General features: G+C 40.7%; 1 protein-coding gene across 1 annotated transcript in view; it reads left to right on the top strand.

The window, feature by feature from the left end:
• Positions 1 to 13,546, top strand: part of LMBRD1 (LMBR1 domain containing 1) — a 99,299-nt gene that overhangs the window by 15,409 nt on the left and 70,344 nt on the right. The window contains exon 3 of the mRNA XM_031455941.2: positions 330 to 390. Coding sequence (XP_031311801.2) covers positions 330 to 390 — 61 coding nt within the window. The remainder of the gene's footprint in view (positions 1 to 329; positions 391 to 13,546) is intronic.

The following is a 13,546-nucleotide window of genomic DNA, read 5'->3' as shown; positions in this document are numbered from 1 at the left end:
TTTTTCCCCTCCCCTTCCCTGAGAACAACCTCTCTTCCTTCCGATCTGAGTTGACAGTCGTTCAGCAAAGCCTTCCCTGGTCTTCAGTCTGCTCAGAGCTGCCTCCTGCTTCTGTGCTTCCCCAGTACGACGCTGTCTTCTTATCCTAGCGTCTACCTGTTGAAGTTTGTGTGTTTACGTGTCCATCTCTCCCTTCTTGAAGGCATACACCATACCTGTCAGAATAGATGGTATATTTATCAGTGATATTCAGTCATAATAAAACTTACTTCTAATGGCTAAGCAAATGATGTTTCATCAATATTTCTACTGTTTCTTTTTTATCCTAGGACTGGGCCAACGCTAACGTCAGCAGACAGATCGAGGACACTGTACTGTATGGTTACTATAGTAAGTATCTTTCTGTTTCATTTCCCATCTAGGCTGCTCACCAAAATGTAGAAGATAGCTCTAGAGGAACTTCTGTTTTTAATATCACATTGGCGATGACTGCATCGCTCCGTGGACAGTAACAGGGAACTCATCTCATCATCCTGAAACCGCCTTCTCATGCTTTGCTCCATCTGGGTTCACCTGCAGCACTTGTTTGTGGAGGTCCAGTCAGGTCATTTTAAATCTCAGTGTCTTCCTTTGTTACCGTTGTTTGGTAACATTGTTACCAGTTTCCCTCTTGCCCTCTGGATTGAAAAAAATCTCAGTTTTCTAGAAATTTCTTGTAGGTATTGACAGTGGTGGAGTGTACCATCTGGGAGTTTGCAGCATCGACTTTCTTGTACTCTCCAGAGCCAGTTTAATCCAGGGGATGAAGAGAGAGGAAACTTTCTTTTCCCACTCTCATGTTGGATTAGAAAAGCTTTGTAATAACCATTTAAATATTCCTGAAATTTTCCCTTTGAATAAATGTGACTCATACTTTTATAAAAATGTGTAAGTGCCGAGTCAGCAAAGGGGTGTCATTATTTTTCAGCAAGGAATCCAGAGGTTGAATAAGATTTCAGTAGGACACTGAGAATAAATCTGCAGAAGGTTCTGTTGATGGGATAAATTTTCAAGAGTTTCATTGGATTTTAATTTAGTTGCTTTGTCTTGTCTCCTGATCTAAAATCTATAGGACCTATGAAATTCTATCCCGTTGGTGTATATTTTAGAAATATTTTTATGGCATTTTAGTATAGAGTTTATTATTTCTAATGAATACATTAAATATGTATCATACCATTTTAAATTTGACCTTTTAAGTTAAAACTTTTGAAGTGGTGCTATGTTAAGCAGAATATTGCGTTTTCAATACAAATTCACTGGAAGGATATAAATCACTTCTTCAAAAACAATTTTGGGGGGATGGAGCCTGTCTCCTGTGTGACACTGAAGCGTATTTAGGCTGTAGAACATGTGATGTGGTAAGCCAACTTGTATCTTAGTGCAGTCTGGGTTTAGGAGCCATATCTTATCATTTAATATAGAGGCTAGTGGATTAATCCATTGTAACCAAGGTTACAAAGACTTCTAAACTAGAGTGTTAATTCAGCAGCCTTTCCAGTTGGGTTCGTGGAGGGAATTAAGCCTACATGAAATGATTTTAGTGTTTTTTTTTTTTTTTTAATCCTCCCAAGGATAGTGTGTCTCTAGTATCATTTTAAATGCATGGGAGATAAATTACTTATTATAAACAAGATGACTTAGGGTTTGATTCTTGGTTGAACTTGAGTTGTAATGAGAAATACAGCTACCTTGGGATAAGGATCATTGAGAAGAAATTTACATGAGAAGCCAAATTATGAATAGAAGATTTTCTTGATGACCATGGAATCAAAGCAAGAGGACTTAATTCTGTAATATTAGTGGTTGTTGTCACAAAGCTAGTTATGTCCATTTTAGCTATGGCTAATAGGCCTTTGACTTTGACTCAGATGGTGACCTTGAGCTGGGAATGTGAGAGGATTGGATAGCTTCTGAGATAGTGAATAGCCTGGAGGCCATCTGCTTCCCAGAAATGCTAGACAGTATCTAACTGCCCACTAGGTGTCTTCTCCTGAGTCCTGAGGACAATACAGACTCCATATAGTCCAAAACACTATTTATATCCATTCCCGTCTGTGAGATTCTGTTGTTCGTCTGATCTCTCCTAACACATCAACACGTTTTCATTGTCTGACCTTGCCAGGCACTGGGCAAGACTTTGACATTCACCATTTTATTTGACTTTCATGAATGTCATTTTGTGGAGGTCTTTTCTGCCTCTTCCAGATGAAGACACTGGTATTTAGAGATGTTGAAGATCACTTTGTTTAGTGAGTGACGGAGCCCAGAGGGCGTGTTGTTTCCTGAGCTGGCCGCTGCTGACCATTGAGTGAGCTGCCTTTTCATCAGTGGTTCTGGGAATGTTACCTGTGGGAATGCTTAGCAGCACTGAAACCCCAGGGCAGCTTCAAAAAAATCATCCGGAGACCTTTCAAATAATACAGAATGCTAGAATACATCCAGAGAGATTCTGATTTCCGTTGGCAGCATGTTTACTGGTTGGCAGTATATTCAAAAAGGCAGAATTTTTACAGACAGAGAGTTAAACATAAAGCTGTCCTACTGGTACCGTCAGAGTCCACCACTGCTGAGTCGCTGGTCATCAGTTATGCCCCCCCTTGGGAGGCGGGGAGGACTCGCAGGGCTTTCTGAAGGAGCATCCTTGGAGACTGATGTGAGGGCCCAGCCAGAGCTGCAAGACATTTAGGAAACAAAGAACGCCTGATACTTCAGTAGGAAATTGTTTTGCCCTCAAACTGGCTGAGGATTTTAGAGGTCACTGTTATTTGTATTTCATATTCTAATCTCAGGATAAAAGAAAATAATTTGTATGACTCTGTAAACTTTCATTGTTTTCTGATCCTTTTTTTTCCATTAAAAATTATTCAGAACACTATCACGATATTTTTTAATTGCCTACTGGTAATTTTAAATGACCGTGCTAACATCACTACTGTGCTTATCAGAGAAGCATTTGTGCATTGGAAAGATGTAAGGCTTACCATGCTGGGTTCAAGTTTTCCAAACGTCCCCATTTTCTCTGGAGAGCTCAGATTTTATCATTGGCAGCAAACACTGTTACTGTTTTCTTTGAAGTGCCAGGCCCCCTTGATTCATTTCTGAGAAAGTCAACCTAATAATCAAGTCTGGATAACTATTGCTTTTCCATCCCTTGTTCTTTCGAGTCAAAAAGACGTTCTTGGGGGAAAAAAGCAACCAGTGTAGCTCACAACTGAGACAGCACGGGTGCTTCTCCCAAGTACACTGTGTGTGACCTGCCCTTCCCTCAGAATGTTGGAAAGATGTGCACTCGAGGGTGGAGATCTCACAGAATTGTTGCTGCTTCAGAGGAACTTTCCTGAGTAAAAACAGCCCCACTGGGGAGTGCTTGGTGGCGAAGAGGACAGTCACAAAAATCATTTCGCCCTGAGGACACCCTAAAAGGATCTCTGCTAATCTTCAGTTCTCGAAAGCACGTTTTAGAGAAACTCATGTTACATTAATGGAACTTCTGGGTTTTTTTTTTTTTTTTTTTTTTTTTTTTTGGAAAGTTTGCAGAAGTCAGGCCTGCTGCTCCTACCCACTGGATACCCCCAGCTGTTGACTGGTTTGGACCAGTTTTCATGAACCAAAGCTGCCTACAGAGATACAGTTTCCAGGGGCTCGGTGGGGAATGAGAGGGTGCGGTTGTTTATTTCTGCCCCTTTGCCCTGTGCTCATGGGGACCATACACACAGAAGGAGACTCCCTCATCCGAGGATGCTGTGTCCACCCCAGAAACATTCAGGACTCAGTCTTTTATTCCTTTTGAATGTTTTTGTTTATTTCTTCATCTGTGTCTTCGAATTTCTTTCATATTTTCTTCTAAAAAACTTCTCTTGTCTGACTCTGGCTCTCAGTTCTGTTTTCATCTCACGTTTGAGCCTCTTCTGAAATCTTTTACCTCTCCTGTATGTATTTAGCCTTTTATCTGAGTTCTATTTTTGGTTTCACATGTTATTTTTATCTTTAAATTCTCTCCTTTTATTTATTGTAATCTGTCATAAATGTTTATTCTGTCTTCTCTGACTGTTCTTGAAATGTTTGGTTTTAATTCTTCCACCAGTTACTTCGCTTTTGTTTCTGTGAATTTTCCTTTCATTTAATCCTTTTTTCCTGACTCCTTATTCTGATTTTGCAGTGAATGCAGGGGTTGACAACGGGGAGATCCTGTACCCTACGCAGGGATCATTCAAGGCTGTCGTGTTGAGCTCCTCTTTGGTTTTCCTGTCGCTTCGTTCTGAGACCCTTCCTCTTCTTGACGCTGATTTTGGGACTGTCACTTTAGGTGAACATATGCACTGAGCCGTATAGCCGTATAGCCGTATATTGTTCTCTGTTTGGCCTCCTTGGTCCTCACACTACATCTGAGACTCACCTGCATTGCTGCGCGCAACAGTACTTTGTTGTTTCTCATTACTGTATAATATTCCATTCTGGTAACGTATTGTAGTTCATCCATCCTCATACTGATGATCAGTTGGGTTCAGTTTTTGGCTATTTCAGATACTGCTGCTGTGAGGATCTTGTGTGTGTGTGTGTGCACATGTATGTGTGTGTATGTATGTATATATGTGTGTATATGTGTGTTCATATATGTGTATATGTGTGTGTATGTGTGAATGTAAGTATATGTGTGTAGGTATGTGTATATGTGTATATATACATATACATTTACTGCATTGTTTTCCATTTTATAGATGCTCTTTTTCAAACAATTCCAGATTATTAGTTATTTAGTAAATTCTTACTTTTCACTTTTAAGCCATCCTGTAGTGAAAATAGTACATACTTAGATGAATTAAGTTATGGAACTAAGGGAGAATAAGATGGACCAAGAAACTTTCCAACTCCCATTTCTCCCCCAGGCATTTTGGAGCAGCCAGCAGAGTTTTCAGGAAGTTCCTCCTCACTCCCTATTGGTTAATTGCTGAAAAACTGTACCTGGTGTAAATGCTGTTATTTTGAACTTAGGGTTTAGAACCTCGTCGTGTCTAATTTGTGATGAGCACTGTGGGAGCTTGAAGTCAGTTAAGTGCCGTGACAACAGAGCAGCGTGGCCGTCGTCCTGTTAGGGGTGCACGGCGCGGTTGTAACTCACATCCGCTCAGGGAGCAGGAGGAAGAAACCTCCTCACTGTGAAGACATGAGAAAATTGACACTGAAAAGACTGACCGAGCATCTTGTCAAACTTCCATCTCTGCGGTACTTTATTGTTTGGAAAACATCTCTAATGTATTTCATTGCTTTCCCAGACAAGATAGAAAAACTGAGACTAATTTGGGGGGTTTGTTTAGTTAATTCAGGTCTGTAAAGTGCTTTTTGATGGGATTCAGTTGTGTCCTCTTTCCTGTTTTCCCTCCCCCTTTTTAAAGCAATGAATTCTTTTTTTTTTAATTAAAATTTTTTATTTCATTTATTTTTTAATCAGTCTTTTTTTTTTTGGAGGGGCTGGGGAAGGGAAGCTAATTAGGTTTTTATTTAATTTGTTTATTTTAATGGAGGCACTGGGGGTGGAACCCAGGACCTCCTGCATGCTGAGCATGGCACTCTGCTGCTGAGCTACACCCTCCCGAAATAATGCACTCTCACTCTTAGGAGGAGTTTTCTTAGTGGCTTCCGCTTAGGTTTGCTCAAGAGATTCTCTAGATGAGGACTCCTTGAGACTTAGTGACTATGACTTTGTTTCCAGGTGGAAATATTAGGAAAACAAGTGCTTTCTTGGTCTTATCTGGTGTGACTTGTACATTCAATCCCTAAACTAACTGCTAATTTGTCACATTAACATCTTAAACCTTCCTGAATGCTCCAGGAGAGAAAGGAAGACACAGGCTCTCGATTTTCCTTCTTAATTCCTGCTTAGGCCCTCTTTCCTCTTCTCCTGGCCTCTTTAATGTTTATGTGCTCGGAGTTCCATCCCGGGCCTGTTCTTCACCCCAGTTAATCCCTTGGTTATCTTATACTGCTGCTTGGCTCTAAGTACTGTCCGTGTGCCCTGCTGCCAGACCCAGATCTTTGTGCAGACCTCACCTGAGCTTCACATCCCTGTGTCCAGTCACCCACCTGACGATTCCTACCAAGAAGATGGCACCTCTGACTTAACATTTCTAGAACAACTTGTCTTCAGTCTGTTACACACTGTCAATTTCCTGGTTTCAGTGAATAGCAGCTAGGTTAGAATTGCTCAGGCCACAAACCTTAGCATCATCCTCGACTCTATTTTTTCACATATTGTATCAAATGTGGCAGTATGTCCTCTTGTGTTTTGAGTTTCAGAATGTATCCAGAATCTGACCACTTCTAATTTCTGTCTTGGTCAGTTTGGGCTACTGTAACAAAAGTATCCTAGACTGGGTGCTTAAACAACAAACGTTTATTTCCCTCAGTTCTGGAGGCTGGGAAGTCGAAGGTCAAAGTGCTGACAACCTAGTGTCTGGTGAGGACCTGCCTCCTGGTTTGCAGATCGTCACCTTCTTCTTGTGTGTCCTCACTTGGCAGTAGAGGGAGCAGGAAAGGAGGGGAGAGAGAGAGCTGGGCTCTCTTCCTTTTATCCTAAGGACCCCAGTCACGTCATGGGGACCCCACTCCAGACTTTGTCTGAACCTAATTACCTACCAAAGGTCCCAACTCTAAATACCATCACGCTGGAGGTTAGGGCCATAACCTGTGCATTTTGGGGGGAACAAACATTCAGTCCATAACAACTATAATAAAAAGTAGATGATATCCACGTATTGACAGATGGGGAGAGACAGGAATGTTTCAATGCTGCCATTGGGAATGTAAGATGGTACACTGTATTGGAAGGCAGTTTTCAACTTTCTTAAAAAGCTGAACTTCCCCTGTGAGCCAGCAGTTACACTTCTAGGTGTATATACTCAAGAGAAATGAACACAATGTCCTCACAAAAATAGGTATGCAAACGCCACAGGAGCTTTCTTCATAATAGCAGAGAACTGGAAAGAATCCAGATGTCCAGCAGCTGATGGATGTTGAAATAAAACGTGTCCATACAATGGAACGCATATTCCGCAAGCTAAGTCAGAAGAAGCCAGATGCAAGAGATGGCGTCTTGTATGATTATATCCTTATGAAATGTCCAGAGAAGGCAAATCTCTGAAGACAGGATGCAGATCAGTAGTTGCCCCAAACTGGGAGTTGGAGGGGGATTAGTTGCAGACAGGCACAAAGCAGCTTATTCAAGGTAATGGAAATGGTCTAAAAATGGATTATGGTGATAATTACACAACTGCATAAATTTACGAAAGATCATGGAATTGGAGACTTACAATTTGTGCATCTTGTGATATGCACATTAGATTACAAAGTTGTTGGGAAAAAATACTGGATGAGCAGGTTTGAGTCAAGAGTCTAACACAGGGCCAGATAGAGGACCACTCTCAGTACAGGAGGGCTGCTATTATTACGACTTAAAACTTGAAGGGACTTGCAGTTTTATGATTTCTTGTTATTTTCTAGAGGTGGAATCTTATCCTAATTTACAGATGGGAAAAAGAAAACGTGAGGACGAAAAGTTGTGACATACCAAGGTTTATAAATCAGAATGTGATTCTTTGTGTATCAGCCAACGTGGCTTCTAAGAATAGTCAGTTTGTAACCACAGATTTGCATTATGTCTCTTTCATGTACTGTTATTTCGGCTAATGTTTCTGTGTAGCTTTGGAGTCAACAGTCTCGTCATCACTGATTGCAACACAGTTGTTGAGTTACACTATAAATTGCTTAGCCTTTTCTTTGACCATGTAATTTAAGCATTTCTTGTTATAAAAATGACATTGCAGTGTAAGCCTTGGAACACATACTACAGAGAGGAAACGAACAACGAAAATAGCCCTGAAGGGAAGTGACTCCTCCTAAGACTGCATATTGTAAATTACAACCTGTAAACAGTTTTATTCTCCAAGTTACACACTGTCAGATCCTGCACCAGAATGTATTAATCACTGCTGTACTGTCAGCAGTGGTACTAGGTATCTATTGTTGGGTAACAAATTACGCCCAAATTTGGCCATTTACAACAGCAAACATTCTTACAGTTTCTGTGGGTCAGGAATCCAGACACAGCTGAGCTGGGACCCCAGCTCCGGTATTCTCACAAGGCTGCAGCCGTGTCTGTGGGGACCACAGGCATCTCAAGGCTCCACTAGGGAAGACTTGGTTTCGGGCTCCCTCACGTGGGTGTAGGCAGCCTCAGGTCTCAGCCGCCTGTGGTCGCCTGCAGCATCAATCCCTGGCGATGTGGACCTTCCATCCAGTGGTTCACAACGTGGCAGCTGAGATCCCAGGAGTGAGCAGGATGGAAACCAGTCTTCTAGTAAATTCTCCCACCACTGTTGCCACAATCTGCTTATCAGCAGTGAGTCACTGGTCCAGCCCACACTCAAAGGCGTGAACATCGCAGCTGCTAGGATCCTTGGGACCATTTCAGAGGCTGCCTGCCGCAGCTGTTTGGCAGATACTGACAGCTTTGATATGTAGTCAACATATAATACTTTTATTCTTGCAAAATGTACATTAAGCATGCAAGGTTCAAGGTCAGCACTTTGAAGTCCCTTGTGTGCCTTTCCCTGCTGCCGTCTCACCTCCAGCCCCCGTGGAAGTGACACTGCTTAAATGTAGTCTGTGTTCATCCCTCACTTGCCTCCTAGTTTGACCACGCGATATCCTTAGTTTTACATTTTTTCAATGTTATATGAAATTACTTGATTGTTTTCATTCAGCCATATATTCTTGAGATTCTTACATATTATTGCATAAAGTGTAGTTTATTTTCCTTGTGTATGACTCAACCACATGTTAGTCAGTCTGGACGTGTGAATTTTCTCCTATTAAAAATTGTGCAGTGAACATGTTTGTACGTGTTTCTGTTGCATATGTGCAAAATACATGTAGTAGAGTTCATGGATCATAAGTTACGTGCGTCTTTGACAGTCTAAGTAATGACAGATTATTTTTCTAAGTGTACTAATTTAAGTCCCATTAGAAGGATATAAGCCTTCTAGCTGCGTTATATCCTAATCTTTGATATTGCCGTGTATTTTTTTGTTTTTGCCAGTCTGGCGAGTGTGAAATGAGAGTTCACTAGTGTATATTTCACTGTTTGGAAATGAAGTTGCATGTCTTTTAAAATTTATTGATTCTTTTTTTTCCCGTTTTCTGCTTCAAGTGCCTTTTTGCTGTTTGGGTTGTTTGTGTTTTCCTTACTGATTTAATTTTTTTTTTTTTTTTTTAGTATACTTTGAGTAGCTCATAGAGTGACTCTAAATATTTTCTCTTTTCCCCACTAGAATTAAGAGAGTTGGGAACTTCTGGTCTGTGACCCCTAGAAGGAAGCCTGGAGAAGACTCAGTAGATATTTGTTGAGTATTTGTCAGGGGAGATAATCCTGTGAGATTTGTTTCTTTCTTTAATTCTTTCAAGTGATGTATTACATGGATATTACTCTTAAACCAGCTCTGCAGTTCCTTGGACAAACCCAGAGTGGTTGTGACGGTGGCTTTTTTGGTTTTAAAGTCTTTTCCTGCTATCTTGTTTAGGATTCTTTTAAAAATTGATTGAGAGGTGAAACTGGTCTGTAATTTTCCTTCATCTTATTCTAGTCAGGTTCGGGGATCAAGTCTCAGCCAGCTTCATAAAATGATTGAGAAGCGCCCTTTCCACGTGGTAGAGAATGCTGTGCACTGGCGAGCACTGACAGTACGGTTCCTTTCTCCCGTAATCTGTGCATGTGTTACTGGTAATGAAGGGGTAAAAGTGAGCGTTTGTACTATTACTCCTAATGAACTATTCACAGAACTTTGGCTTTTTACCCTGCAGCTGTACTCTGCTATTGTAGAATTCTTAACAGCCACACGGGAGCACTTCAGTTGAGGAGGGAACTGTGGTTTCATTGCGTAGGAGGCACGGTTCCTACCTGACCGTTTCGGTGTCCGTGTTCCACTGAATGAACAGGCAGTAAGAGGGACCATATCAGCTGGAGGGACTGATGCTGATGATGCAGGGAATAAACCCAAGGGATTCGTGGCACCTCGTGATGCTGCCGTGTTCAGTGGCAGAAACTAATTGAGACCTAGTCTACTCACCCCACCCCAGACAGCACCACCAAGGATGCAGGATAGCTCAGGCGTGGGTGCTGGGGTTTCCCCATGTCTCCTACAGAATTCTCATTCAGGAATTGCACCTGGCTGTTGTGAACAGATTGGAGATATGTGGCTTAAACAGTACAGTGGTTTTTCAGTCTCACTTCCAGTTAAGTCTGGAGATAGGCCATCCAGGGCTGCTAGGGCAGCATCCCCAGGGTCCTGAGATGCTTCTTCTCTGCTCTCCATCTTAGTATGTGGTTTCTATCCTAAGGTAACCACTGAGTCCAAAGTAGTGGCTGGAGTCTAAGTTGTCACATGTCCATTTCAGGCCGAAAGTTGAAAGAAGGGAGCTGGACAGAAAATGGGAATTGTATATGAAATAGCAGCCTTGGCCCCAGATTTCTTCCGCTGGCTAAATGGGATAATTTTAGAAGGCTTTTAGAGCTCCCAAAATAACTTCATACTTTGACCTTCTAAAGCAAAAAGCTTTGGAATGATTGTTACAGTATTGACTAAGTTATTCTTTGTCTTAGTGTTTTCATTGGTGGTTGGCAAGAATAAAGAATGTCCCAAGATTCAGAAGCCTAATTTACCCAGGTTAATTCTCATGTGAGTTATAATTTAATGATACGATTTTTAAAAGGTAGATTGTTTGCTTTCTGTGTATTTTAAAAATCCTAAGAATTATCATATATCCTTTGCCGCATTTTTGTCTGTGGCCTTTTGAGAGTTGATAGCTTTCTGTTCACTTTTTTTCTTTGTTAGTTTTGTTTTAAAAAAGAACTTGTCTTAATGGGTTTAATTTTTGCCAATTTCTGTGGACGTGGGGTTTTAAAATTTTTTCTTACCATGTTTTCTTTGATGTTAGTGGGACTATTAAAGAGTCTGTTTATCTTTTACTTGATAGAAGCAATCTTTTAACAAAAACACTTGCAAGTAAAAGCATATTTTACAAAGATGTCAGGATTCGAGGATGTCATCACTGTTGGAGTTAAGAATAATTTTCCTTTGAAAATAATTACCAGTTTGATGTAGAACTTCGTAAGAAGCAGCTTCTCTGTTTCGTGATAGTGGTAGCAGCATTTTTTTTTTTCCATTTGCCGATATATAAGCCCACCTTGACATTAGAGCTGATCTGAAACACATAGAAATGTTAATTTAATTCCATCTTTACAGTTTAACATTTACAGGCTAAAGGAAGAAGTCTTTCTGAAGGACACTGGGAAAGAACAGTCAGATTACCAGACGATAGCTTAGAACGTGGTGTCAGGGAAGCGCAGATGTGGAGCAGTGCCGAACTCGGAGGGGATATTAGTCTCTTCAGAATTGTGTCTGTTCCCCACTTCCTTCCGTCAGGTCTGGATTCCTAGAAACTTTGTCTTATTCTGGATATTCCTACCAGCAACATATGACATTTTTGCTTGCTATACGTCTTCATATCTCTTTAGAGCCGGTAGCTGCGCCCACCCCTGTTTTGACTTGGGCCATAATAAATACTGTTCTGCTAGTTCAAGAACTTCCGTAAGCTTAGTCATAGAAAATGTGCTCTTGTGTCTGTGCTGGTTTTATTGAGCTTCAGGTCTGTGAGATTTATGCTCGTCACATGTATTCATAGTTTATTCTTTTTTTTTATTACTGTGTAATAGGCATTAGTAGGACTGTAACACTCAGCCTGTCCATTCACCTGCTGATGGACGTTTGGATGATTTCCAGTGTTTGGTCCCTGTTAGTAATGTTGCTGTCGATTCTTGTTGGGAAAGAGTTAATGCATCAGTCTCAACACCGTTTGACTCTCACACATCTTCAAGGAGGTCCTGCGCCTATGGCTAGCCCTGGGCTAGCACCTGGGAACCTGGCCCTTAGGTGTTCCCTCATGTTACTGATTGATAAGTGGTTTCATGCAGCAGCCGAATTTGGAACCATGCAATCCCGATTTGTGTAGACTGTTCGTGCACTTGATTTACAATGAGCTCTTGCTTTCCCTCCTGGGGTCTGTACTTTAGGTAATTATAGCTGGTCACTCAGGCACATGTGCCTGTATTATAAGTCGCCAATTAAAGCCCTGGACCCTGCAGTTCAGGCAGGCTTCTCTGGGCACGAAGACTTCACACATGTCGCTGCACTTCATTGCTGGAGGAATAGAATGGTTCAGTCATAATAGTAGGGGTATGTCTAACTTGGTGAGAAGCTACGGAACAGTTTTCTACAGTGTCATGCCATTTTACACGTCCTCTGGCAAAGTATGGGAACGTCTGTTGCTCTGTGTTGTTGACAACACTTGGTATTGTCAGTTTAATGTTAGCCATTCTGGTGGGTCTGTAGTTATCTCATTAGGGGTTTAGTTTGCATCTTCCTGATGACCCATGACGATCAACACCTTTTTAAATATGCTAATTGCCCATTTTGTGTATCTTCTGTACTAAGTATCAGGTTGTCTTTTGTCCATTAAAATGGGTTATTTATGTTTTATTGAGTAATAGGAGTTAATTTTACACCTTTTTATGCTGATGCTGAATGCATATGATGGTAACTTATATGTTTACAAGATCAAGGATGACACAAGTTCAGGAATACCAGGGATGTTGGTGAAATAGTCTTTAGGCTCCTTGGCTTTGTCAAGGTCAAGGCTACGAGTAGTAGACACAAGTGACGTACTGAGTGAGGCTACAGCCAAACCTTACTGTATCTGTCTGTTTGTCAAAGTTTTTGGCACATGGCTATCAGCCCACTAAACTCTGTTGTGCTAATTTTGGGTTTTCCCTATTCTGCACAAATTACTTGATTATTTTAATCATAATATTGATACAGTATTTAGGGTGAATTATAGTCCTTTCCCTTTCATGTTTAATTTTCTGAAGCTTTTAGTATACTTATTTTGGTTACTTTTTTAATATTTGTATATTTCCACTGGCTCTCAGATTTGTAATAGAGATGTTAATACTAACTACTCTGGTTTGTAGTAGAAATGCCAGTATTCATTACTCTTAAAGATTTACTGCCATTATTAGTTTCTCATAATCTTAAAAGACTGCATAAATTTCCCTAAATATCTCTAGTGCCAGAATTCTGCATGCTGACAGTCATTTTGTGATTGCTCAGTATAAATTAGCTCTGACTTTTCAGTTATTTAGGGCTCTGTTAGTTCTGAATTTTTTTTTTAACCTTGTTGCATTTAGCAGGGTCTGTTTCATAAGTTGCCCCCAGTTAAATGAGATAGACCCAAGTATTTAGGTCATGTTTAAAAATTCTGTAATTCATACAGTCATTCTTTCCAAGAGAATAAGTAATTTAGGCTTTACTATACGTCACTAACAAATACCTTTTTTAAATAAAAGAGTACACTGATTGTCATCCTGTGACTGCTTTACATAACTATATGGTGA

Source organism: Camelus dromedarius, chromosome 6 (assembly GCF_036321535.1).
Source record: "Camelus dromedarius isolate mCamDro1 chromosome 6, mCamDro1.pat, whole genome shotgun sequence".
Taxonomy (NCBI): Eukaryota; Metazoa; Chordata; class Mammalia; order Artiodactyla; family Camelidae; genus Camelus; species Camelus dromedarius.
Note: the sequence above shows the minus strand (reverse complement) of the source record. Positions and strands in the feature narration are given on the sequence as shown.